Source organism: Anolis carolinensis, chromosome 4 (assembly GCF_035594765.1).
Source record: "Anolis carolinensis isolate JA03-04 chromosome 4, rAnoCar3.1.pri, whole genome shotgun sequence".
Classification (NCBI taxonomy): domain Eukaryota; kingdom Metazoa; phylum Chordata; class Lepidosauria; order Squamata; family Dactyloidae; genus Anolis; species Anolis carolinensis.
The window spans coordinates 239,869,602-239,882,171 of record NC_085844.1 but is presented as its reverse complement, the minus strand read 5'-3'; the positions used below and the strand labels follow the sequence as shown (position 1 = coordinate 239,882,171).

General features: G+C 38.8%; 1 protein-coding gene across 5 annotated transcripts in view; it reads right to left on the bottom strand.

Moving 5' to 3' along the window:
• Positions 1-12,570, bottom strand: part of cdh4 (cadherin 4) — a 945,608-nt gene that overhangs the window by 192,222 nt on the left and 740,816 nt on the right. For all 5 annotated transcript variants that reach the window (XM_062979013.1, XM_062979012.1, XM_008110150.3 and 2 more), the window contains exon 5: positions 7,083-7,238. In XM_062979013.1, coding sequence (XP_062835083.1) covers positions 7,083-7,238 — 156 coding nt within the window. The remainder of the gene's footprint in view (positions 1-7,082; positions 7,239-12,570) is intronic.

The window sequence follows — 12,570 nt, the reverse complement described above, 5'->3', positions numbered from 1 at the left end:
TTCTTCTTGGAGTTTCCTTCTTCCCTCCCTTCCTTCTTCCCTGCTTCAGAGAATGGTGGACTCCCATTCTTTGGAGGTTGTTAAGCAGAGGAAAGGCGATTCCACCTGAACATTAGGAAGAACTTCCTAACTGTGAGAGCTGTTTAGCAGTGGAACTCCCTGGCCCAGAGTGTGGTGGAGCCTAGGCTCCTTCTTTGGAGGCTTTTAAGCAGAGGCTGATGACCATCTCTCAGGGGTGCTTTGCATGAGATTTTCCTGCTTATTGGAAGGGGGTTGGACTGGATGACCCATGAAGTCTCTTCGAACTCTATGATTCTATTATTCTAGAGGTTGGATGGACATTCTCAACAAGACTTTAGTCGAGTATTCTTGCATGGTGGGGGTTGTACAAGATGGCCCTTGCAATCTTTTCTGGATCTAAGATTCTATGATTCTATGAAACACTTCTGGAATTTTATGCATCAAATATAAATATAGTTTGGTTAGCTTTGGGAAGTATGCAATATGACCAGGAGCTCTAATAGTTTGAGTATTGGACTGCAAACTACTAGGGTTTGAGTCCTCATTTGGCCATCGAGACCCACTGGGTGACCTTGGATGAGTCACATTCTTTGATGACTTCAAGGAACACAACAACAATGAACAAAAAGTAGAAAAGCATATTGTTTAATCTTTTTTCCACAGCTAGTACATTCCAATTTTATAGTATTGATTGTCAGAGGATATGATGGAATAGTAGCCTCAATTGTATCTTGACCTTGTTGTATGGTCTTCTATTAGCAATGGAATACTTTGCATATATTGGAAACCGCCCAGAGTCCTCTTGGGGAGATAGGGCAGTATATACATAAATTATTGTTGTTGTTGTTGTTGTTGTTGTTGTTGTTGTTGTTGTTGTTGTTATTATTATTATTATTATTATTATTATTATTATTATTATTATTATTATTATTATTTGAAACACAACAAGATGAGTCCACAGCAGACACTCTGCTGGCTGTTGTACTGGATCACACGTTGGACACTTCCCAAGTGTCTAGGACTGTGTGATGTATCGGCGAATAATGCATGCAGATCCCAGTAAGGTGGCCTTCTGCAGCTGGCAGATGGTAATTTTGTCAGCACCGATTGTGTTTAAGTGCAGGACAAGGTCTTTAGGCACTGCACCCACCATTGGGACCACCTTGACTGGCTTATGCCAGAGTCTTTGCAATTCAGTCTTTAAATCCACATACCATGTCAGCTTTTCCAGTTGTTTCACTTTAATCCTGCTGTCACCTGGGATTGCAACATCGACAATCCATACTTTGTTTATTATTATTATTATTATTATTATTATTATTATTATTATTATTTTGATTTCAGATATGCAAATTCCAGTTTCTTTTTTATTAAAAAGACAAAGTAGGAATTTGAACCCATTCGAATGTTGTCATGAAGTTCCAAGGAAGTGGTGAAGCTGGTACCAACCACAGCACTATGCTAGTATATCCATATAGTTTAAATAAGTAATTTTTTTCCAGTTATGGCCTTCACCAGCTACAGCTTGCCGTCACAATCAATTATACCCAAAGGTTTTATAAATTGATGCAACCCAAATCCACCAACCAACCAACAAAATAATTTGTCCAGCGCTTGTTTGTTTTAGAAAAAGCTATCCAGTCTGCTATCACTACATCCTGTGGTGGTGAATTCCACAAATGAATTATGGATTTTGTAACTAAATATTTCCAGAATGCTGGACTATGTAGGACTTTGGTCATTCTAATCAGAGCTCTTTTAACATTAATCTCTGAACGGATCTGCTAAGCCCTAGGCACCTTGATTCCAGGCTATCTGGAGCAATGTATCCTTTCATATAAATCTCCTTGGGCTTTGAGAGGTATGAGAGAGAGCATTCTAGGGAAGGGTTGTCCTTCACCGTTGTCTTTCAGTTAGCAGGAAAATACCTATTTATTCCGTCAGGCCTACCTGCGATGACTAAAGGCTACTAAAAGGAAGTGGTTGATGTTTAAACAATAGTTTACTGCTTATTTAAGATGAGCATTGTGTTTTTAAATTGTTTTAAGTGGAATTCATTTAAGTTAATTTAACATGCATAATTCATTGTGTTTTTATTGGAACCTGTTTTAATTGGAAATTGCCTTGCATTGCATCCCTGAGAGAAAGGTGGGATAAATAAATAAATGTAAAATGGAACCCTTTAACTGCCCCCATGATTAATATCAATTGCAGAATTATCATTCATTCATCCATTCATTCAGGGGTGGCTGTGTCAGCCATTCAGCACAACACAACTGAATCAAAATTACACTTCATGACAATTTCTGTATTAGGCAAACCAAATACATTATTTTGATTTTTCAAGCTCACTGGCTTCTTCATCAAGCAAACATCTGGAAAATCATACAGGAAAGAAAAAGTGAAAGTATCAGAGTCATGGCCTGCATCTGGTTTGAAATGCTTAGTTATATTTGTGTGTATGCCTTTGAGTTGCATGGCAACTTATGGCAATTCCCATAAATTTCACAGGATTTACGCAGCAAGGAATGCTCAGAGTTAGTCTTGTCAGTTCCTTCCTCAGAAATGTAACTTGCACCACCTGCATTCACTGGCAGTTTCTTATCCAAGTATCACCCAGGGCTGACCCTGCTTACCTTCGAAGATCTTTAGAGTATTTATGCTTGTCTTCAACACAGTCTTAAGGAAGGACTGATGCAAATGGAGAATTTTTTTTGCCTTGTCATAAGGGATGGTTTAGAAAAAACCCTTAAAATAACTAAACAACTCACTTTGAATGATTAGCCATCCCTATCCAAAGTACATCTGCAACCACAGGGTAGACTTGGCAGAGTACAGTTAGTATTTCAAGAGACATTTGGATGTTGTTCTCTTTGAGAAACACATGGAAATGTAACAATGCATGCAGTCTATTACACAGGTATGTGGAGTGGGGTCTGCCTCCAAATCAGCCAGTCTTGGCTTTCTAACATGAATATTTGCTGCATTCACATGATGCATTAAAATGCATACTTATATATCTCATGTAAAAGTGTTAGGTGAAAAGAGACCACTAAACCACCTGTAACATTGCTGATCTCACCTGAATTTGGAAACTAAGCAGGTTTGGTTTGTTTATTAATCAGATGGAAGACCACCAAAGGAATCTCAAGGATCTCCAGAGAGGGCTAAGAAAGTCTTACCTGAAACCTCTGGACAGCTGCTACCAGCCAGAGTTGACAATGCTGGGCTAACTAATCCAAATGTAAAGTGAGTCTGAAAAATGTCCACAATGTTTAAGAATAATAAGTCTCATAAAGAGATTTAAGCATTCTTGGGGAATGTATTGCTACTATGTGTTTTAATTGATGTTATGTGCCAAACCTATTTTTGGAGTTTAATCTGTCATTCTTCCACCTCTGGATCCACAGGGAAAGGTAGGTCTCTCCAAATGTCAGCCCAGGTAGATGTGATGGTCAAGAATGCTTACGATCAGCTTCGGCTGATACGTCAGCTGTGCCCCTTCCTAAAATTTGAGGATCTAAAGATGGTAGTGCATGTCCTGGTAACCTCACGGTTGGACTTCTGCAATACGCTATACATTGGGTTACCTTTGTACAAAATTAGGAAATTCCAACTACAGTAGTTCAAAACATGTCAGCCAGATTGGTTACAGGAACATCTAGGAGTGAGCATATCATACCCATGTTAAAGGCACTTTGCCAATTAGTTTCTGGGCAAAGTACACAGCATTGGTTTCGACTTTTAAAGCCTTACATGGTTTGCATCCAGGTTACATACAGGATTGCCTTCTCCTCCACATTCTGTCCCTTAGGACATTTAGGTCCTCTGGCAGATACCAACTGGTGATTGTCACCCAGATGACCTTTTCATTGGCTGCCCCAAGGCTGTGGGATAACTTGCTGGAAGAGCTCTGACAGCTCAATGAGATCTCAGAATTTGAAGTGCAATCTCTTCCGGCAGGCCTACCTAGTCAACTTTCAGTTATGAGTTTTGATTTGCATTCTATTGCTACTATATGCCGATTCTGTATCTGTGTTTGGTGCAAGTTTAGAAAATATTTTTGTGTTTTTAATCTATATAATTTTTTGTATATATTTAATGTTCATATGTTTTTGACGTTGTTGCACCCCACCTCGAGCCATCAGGAGAGGCGGGTAATAAATAAATTTATTATTGTTATTATTATTATTATTGGTGAGAAGTATAACATCATTATCCTCATCACTATCAGACTGCAATAAATCTATGGAGAGCTTTGTTAAACCCAGATTCTATTGTTTTAAGACCTTATGATAAGAAATTCAGCAGCCTCCTTTTTATTATTGCTGCTATTGGCCAGAATCCTCTATGGCAATTACAATAACCCTTAGTCACATAGTCATGACAGCTACATATTCAAAGTCCTTATTTTAGGGATTGTGAAAGTCCCCCAATTTCCACTAACTGGGTAGAAGTCATTGCAATTGACAGGAAGAAGCTGGCTAATGCTCCCAACCCCATCATAAGTGTGATCTCTGGCATGAGGGGCGATTACAACAGAGATTCAGGTTTTGTCTGTCATAACAGAGGACTCATAGAAAGAGGTTGGAATAACAGTCAACTGCTTCCCAAGTGATGGTGAAAAAACATCTGTCAATCACAGAGAATAAGTAGGGATAGGGGGAATGTGCCAGATTCTGAGTAGCACTATAACAATAGGAAATTTCTATATAGGATTCTGACCATCATCACCATCTATTTATGTATATCCCAACTTTTTTACAGTCTGGAACTCATGGCAGCATACATTACTTAAAAGAAACAAAGATAACATTATATCAAAGTGGAAAATATCATTAAGCTAGCCCTAAAATTAAAATCAGTCCAAAAAATAAAGCTCTTCACAGATTAGAATCCAACAGAACATAACATGACACACAAAGACACTTCTAGGAAGCCCTGAAAAACAATTGTCTTAATTTGCGATTAGTAAATAGGAAACACTTATTAAATAGTTCAGGGTCACATGAAGTCATCATTATGGCAGAAAAAGTTATTTCTTTTTGACTGCGAGTTTCTAATACTGCAGTCCTAATGATTCAATCAAAGGCATTATTTTGAGACCTTGTACCCCAATTAAAACCCACGTTATAATGACCTGACATCAGTGGAACATTGCTGGCAACTCAGTAGCAGCACTGAACAAATCCTGTGCCTCAAATACTCCTTTCCCTTTTTTGAAAATCTTTTTTTATTTCAGATTTTGCCTGGTTTGCTGGATAAAATAATTGCTTTTGTTCACAAGGAGGATAAAATAACTTTCCCTTAGATTCCCCTTTAGCCCTTGGGAAATCTCTTCTTCCATACAGCTAAGGAGCTAATATACTTTCTTTATCCTTCTGCCTCTGTCCACAAGCAATGTCAACATAGTTAAATGTGTACCAAACCAAATATGACTTGGTGGAATCAATGCCTGCCATGGAACACTTTAAGAAGATGAAGTCAGTCAAACTGACCTGTGCAGTTTCATGGGCACTTTATAGCATCGTCATGTGGATACTTGGAAAGCCATTTTGCTCATAGGCCACACAAAGTAATGCACTCAATGGTTTCATAGCCTTTCTGGGATACACAAAAGGCAATCTGTTTTGTAGGAAGCAGTCAAGTTGTTTCAAAAAGAAACATAAAAAATAGTTTTATGGAACACTGGGGAAGCTTTGGACCTCAGTGACAGAGCATGTTATATATGTAAAAAGCTCTGTGTTGAGTCCCTGGAATTTTCAAGTAGTTCTGGAAAGAATCCTGCCTCAAATCTAGGCAAATAGTGAAGCCGATACTCAGCTAAATGGACTGTTGGTCTTATTTGGCATAAGTCAAAGTAATCTCTTCTCATATCCTTTCTTTCACATAAGATATTGTTTTAACTAAACATAACTTTAACATACATTGCATACATTTCACAGTATTGTTGATATGCAGAAAGAAGTCCCTACAGTGAGCAAACCCATTGAAGACTGACCCACTACCATCCCCACTCCACTCCTTGCCTGGAGGTCTAAAGCAATGCAAGCACTAACATCACAACACTGTGTGTGTTTGATCTATCTTGTTCATATTGTTAGCCACTTCCCTGGCTTGACACACCATCAAGGTATGGAATCTTCTATATTAAATCATGATGGTAAAAATAGGGAAGGAAAATTGAATAGCAGTGTGTTAAATATGGATGAAAAATGCATTTCTTAGAATTTGGCCACAATTTTGGATGGCAAAAGGAAGGATGGTAGATTACCGTGGGATGCGTTTTGATCCACACAAATTAATGGCAAGAGATCTGGGGTAGCAAAAATAGCAACAATGCAACAAGGACAAAGGTCCAAAATAACATTCTGGATTATCTTTGTCTCAAAATGGGCAAATTATGGGTCTGAGTTTTTATGCTTTGGCATTTTTGTTGGTTCATATGATCCGAGGAGATCCTGGCCCATGGATTTACCACAATTATCTACCCCAGAATAGCTGATGAAATTGTGATGAGGTGTTTGGAATATAAAGCAAGAAAAGAAATGTCCACCCTTGCTAGCATAGACCACAAATGCCTTAAACGGGATCAGCAGGATTTACAAAAGGGATCTCATCACTTGAACTTCTGTGAAAGTATTCTTTCATCACCTTCCCACTTTCATACTCACCACTGAATTTCATCCATAAAATTGTTAGTACCATAAAACTAAAGTATCCTCTTTTCAAGTAAGCAGCCATATCATTATCAACATACCTGATCATAGCTAAACCTTCAGAAACCTTTATAACATACTCTAGGAAGATGTCAAAACTGAGCAGAAAACTTTTTTTGACAAACAACAAATTCTACAGCTGCATAACCTCAAATGTATGAAATCACAGTATATTTTAAAGGCATGGCGAGTACTGTAGAAAGCTTTTGGCATGTCAAAAGTTTGCTTCTATAGTTTTGTTTGGGGCATGCACTGAGGCTGTGAAAGAAAGAAAAGAAAGGAAAGGAAAGGAAAAGAAAACCAAAACCACAAGATAGTGGAAGTGAGAGGCCACATGCTTACATGGTAAGATGCTCTTTCTTCTCTATCCATTGGGCGGGTCACGTACATTCTCCCAGACACAGGGTCGATGTTGAAGACTTCCATAGGTGGTTGGTCAGCTCCCACTCCTGTGATGCTGTATCGTATATGGATCTCACTGTCTTTATCTGAACGAATCTGAATAAAACATTAAAGGGAACCATGAGTCAGCTTGGGATGCAGGACAGGAGCAAAGAAAAAGAAACTTGTGGTGACACATACATGTTTCAAGATGAATGAAAACCAAGAGCTTGATCCCTTGGTATGTCTATGGACGTGATGGGTTTAGATAGTGAATAACACAGCAACCCATTCACAAAAAGTATAATCAGATTTTGACTTGAGGAATCTTTCAAACATCGCCATTTGTATGAGCAATGTAATCTGCCTGTGCACACATATTATTTTAGCTGTTGTAAAATGAATAACCTATATATTTCTGCATTTCAGTCCCAGATACCACATAAATTGTTGGAAGAACCACAAAGCCCTGGCTTACAAGCTTGCATAGCTTTCACAATAAGAATGATAAAATTTGGAAAAAGCTTTTTGCTCTACAACTCCGAGACTGCCTCTAGCCTTGATAGCTGGAGGATTCGGAGAACTATATTTTTCAAAGCTCTGGATGGTGCCAAGTAGGCTCATGTTTCTATTCCCTAGGTGTCCCCAGATTTCTACAGAGAATATAATCTCAAATACACTGCAATACGAGAGCATATGAGAATATTGTTCAACTGAATTCTGAACTGTGTAGAAGCTTCCATGTGTATAGCTCTCTGCCCAAAGGTTTGCCATGTGCAAACTCTATGCTATCTGTACATGATGTTGGAGTGAAGCGAGATGGCAAATACAAAAAACAAATTGGGTTTTATGACACAACTCCTTTCATGCCCACACATTGATTGACTTGCTTCGAGGTAATTCCTATACAGTGTTCCTTACACAATCAAATATCGCTAATGTGGTGTACTTAACATTATATGCACATAACACCAGTTGTTACTGTGCTGAAATTCAATTATGCATAGAAAAACAACACATATTCAAATCAGGAAAAGAATGCATGACCTGAGAAAGTAAAAAAAGACATTTGCCCAGTGCTGAAATGACATCAAGGTAGACATCTGCTAGGCCGCTCTGTGATGTGCATTTGGGGTCCTACCACTGAAAGGCCCTCTCTTTGATAGTCATGTCTCACTCAGTTTCCAGAAAAGGTGAATGCCATGAGAAAAAGATTTTTTTTTGTTTCTCTTGCATGGAATGGATTTTTATGATCACAGATGGTTATAGCTAGTCATTTTGGTTTCATATGCTTGTATAAGTTCTCCCATTAAACTTATTTTGATGCAATGCCTATTCAGTTCAAGACTGTGCATGGGATGGCACTTTTGTGCATGCAGTGACATTATAGATGATAGACAGAAAATACACATAGGGTAGGTGTGCACACACATTCCTGATACTGGACATGTGTGTTGGTTCATGCACACCATTGCATTTTGGTCTCTTGATTAAGTTCATCTAATGTATATAATCCTGACATAATAGCTCAGTCGGAGAGAGTTTTGATTTGGAATACCTTAATGAAGTTTCAAGACCACCTTCCCAGCCAAGCACACATTTTCCCCAAAGGGAAATAACAAAGAATGCAAAGAGATCTGCATGGAGAATCTCATTCAGGTTTGTAGCACATATGAAAGAACAGACATGCAAGTCAAATAGTTTAAAAAGCTTGGGTTATCTCTTTACAAATTAACTATTGAAAGATCTTCTTCTAAATATAGTTTATTTTGGAATGGGGTGCAGGATACAGTCTATTCATGAAAGAAAAAGCAAACAATTTGCAATCCCCACCCCATCAGAAAATGAGACACCAATCACTTGGTGGAGGAAAGCAGGGTGAATGAATAAAGATGTGCTGTGCATGCAGAAGACACAAAGAAATGACTATGTTAATAAATAAATAAATGAAAAAGCAAACAAACATGCTCTGCTCTCTGGCTGAATGGACATAGCTTCACAAGGGGAGCATGAGGGCATGTTTATCCTTCAGAGAAGAAGTCAACCAAAGAAGGGGTCCTGGTTTTCTCTCTGGTATATTTCCTCTTGTGTTTTGAAAGGCTGGGTGCCAACCAATTGACATATTTTTACTTGAAGAACCACTTCCATTTTTTGATGAAAAAAATTGGTCAACCATCTGAATTTAAACTATTTCAGTTGGCCATCAATGATATAATTGAAAGTGATTTAGATAAATGCAGTGACTGAAATCATTATCCAAACTTGAATAGAGGTTTTTTTAATGCTTCTCAGATGGAAGTGTTAGATAACATGCAAATTAAACCCACCAAATGAAAAAAAAATGCTTTACTAATTACAGTGCCACAACAATACCATCAATAACATTTCTACTCAAATTTAGAGGGTCAAGTAAAACAAATATTCCCAGAACTGGGTCCTGGAAATCCTGATTTCAAGCAATGGTTTCCTTGATTTTTTAAATGGCACTGGATGGGAAGCTCTTTGAGAGCCGACACTCCTTCAGCCTTGCTTACAAGGCTACAGGATAAGCAACATATCATAGCATGTAAAACTTGAGATCCAAAAGCAACCCAGAATAATGCTTGTTCAAGGATGAATGAAATGAAGATACAGGTAGAGAACATATAATGCTTTCATTGCAACACAGAAGGTTTTACCCATCCCCTCCTTGAAGTGTAACCTGCTCTAAGAACCAACATTTCCACCTCTCAACTTTCAGGCACTGAATGTGGCATGCAGTAAGCCCAGCAGGGATTTCATACAGTTAGAATTTTGTGTTTTGTCTACATCACAGTCTACACCTGTCACCAGGTGGTGGTACTGCCATAGACCAGAGAACAGAAGAAGCCCTTCTTCCACTTGCATTGATGTGCATTCAGAGTACAGACACAATACATCTTCCCCATCACTCACTCCTTCATAGCATAAATATATACCCTTCTTCGTTTCTTCAGCATTATTTCATAGAATCATAGAATAGTTGGAAGAAACCACACGGGCCATCTAGCCCAACCCTTGCCATGCAGGAAAAGGCCAAACAAAGCACCACCAACAGATGGCCATCCAACCTATATTTAAAAGCCTCCAAGGAAGGAGCTTCCACCACACTCTGAGGCAGAGAGTTCCACTGTTCAACAGCTGTTTGGAGACTGTGCTAAATTACCCTTGTAAGGAAAAATTTCCATGTTCCCGTCATTTTGATTGCTAAATTTCCCTTTTCATTCACTATTTGGTCATAGAATAATAGAATCATAGAATAGCAGAGTTGGAAGAGACCTCATGGGCCATCCAGTCCAACCCTCCGCTAAGAAGCAGGAAATTGCATTCAAAGCACCCTGACAGATGGCCATCCAGCCTCTGCTTAAAAGCTTCCAAAGAAGGAGCCTCCACCACAGTCTGGGGGAGAGAGTTCCACTGTCAAACAGCCCTCACAGTGAGGAAGTTCTTCCTGATGTTCAGGTGGAATCTCCTTTCCTGTAGTTTGATGCCATTGTTCCGTGTCCTAGTCTGCAGGGCAGCAGAAAACAAGCTTGCTCCCTCCTCCCTATGACTTCCCTTCACGTATTTGTACATGGTTATCATGTCTCCTCTCAGCCTTCTCTTCTGCAGGCTAAACATGCCCAGCTCTTTAAGCCGCTCCTCATAGGGCTTGTTCTCCAGACCCTTAATCATTTTAGTCGCCCTCCTCTGGACGCTTTCCAGCTTGTCAACATCTCCCTTCAACTGCGGTGCCCAGAATTGGACACAGTATTCCAGGTGTGGTCTGACCAAGGCAGAATAAAGGGGGAGCATGACTTCCCTGGATCTAGACGCTATTCCCCTATTGATGCAGGCCAGAATTCCATTGGCTTTTTTAGCTGCCGCATCACATTGTTGGCTCATGTTTAGCTTGTTGTCCACGAGGACTCCAAGGTCTTTTTCGCACACACTGCTGTCAAGCCAGGCGTCCCCCATTCTGTATCTTTGATTTCCATTTTTTCTGCCGAACTGAAGTATCTTGCATTTGTCCCTGTTGAACTTCATTTTGTTAGTCCTATCGTTTCCTTTCCATGTTGGTTATCTCTTCTAAATTGAGTGATCACTTGGATGTAATGTGAAATAAATGTGATGCTGCTGTGATATTAGGAACCTAATCAGATCAGACTACAGTAAGAACAAATGAAAGCAACTGGAAGTGCAGTTAGCACTTTCTTGACTAAGAAGAGAGGCAAAATTTTCTAAAAGGATGTCCCAGTGTTACCCAACTGATCAGGTTTGTTCTTGTGATTACATGATATCACAGGCTTCATGGGCCTTTCCCTAGTTCCTCAGCTGTGCCAGTCCAATTATCTGCCCAGTTTCTTAGGTTGTTTTTAGAAACTGACCTAACTCCCTTTTCCAACTGTGTATCCAGCTCGGCCAGGGTTTTGGAATCACCATGTAAAAATATTTCTACTTCTGTGTTCTCCACAGGGAGACAAAATCCACAGATAGTATGACAAATGGTATAGAAACTACTACCAGCAGTTAGTATGCAAAATATTTGATGGCACATCCTATAGATTCTGCTCTTGTATCAGACAAGAAGTCAGCAGCAGAACATGAAATGTAAAAATGCCTTCTATCCTAACTTTCAGGAAGCTGCACCCAGTATATTAAACCCTCCATAACCTTTCAAGAGTTTCACTTCTGGAGTTGTTAAAGAAATGCTATCAATATTAATCACAGTATAGAAGTGTATTATTGTGCAATGAAATGTCTTTTATTACAAAGCTCTTAATGCTCTTGGCCATTAGAGCAGCTCAACTGAAAATAACCATCTCTTGTATTCTATCATGCACTCCATGTTTAATGGAAATCAAACAATGCAAACATATTCAAATCCTTTAAATTAGAACACTTAAGAATCTATTTAAGCATGCCAAGTTTGGCTCATTAAATATCATGGAAATATTTTATGCGGCTACATCTTACTGCTCACTGAGATCCGTAAGTAAGGTTTCAGGCTATTTTTTTTCAGAGAGAGAGAGAGAGAGAGAGAGAGAGAGAGAGAGAGAGCTTGTATGTTTAAGTAATCACTTATGTAAATAAAATTCTCAAATACAATTTTGCCATCACTTTTGTAGATTAGTCAAATGAGAGATTAAAAAGGTTGCCTCTTCAAGTATCATTACTAAATACGCACTTTAATACATACAGTATTTCCATTTCTGCATTCCTTCCTGCTCAAAAACTCCAGTAGCCAGATTATAATGTTAGACTCAAATGGGAAAAACTAAACAACTTATGAAAATAAAAACAGGGGCCCAGTAAAAATAATATCCCATAAATCCTATCGATAATAGTTAAACCTATTGAATTAATGGGATCTATCTATACGTTAACTCAGAGTTTAAGAGTTGCATCTTTTCCATCGTTTTGCAGATGAAATCTGGGCTATGTGTGGCCA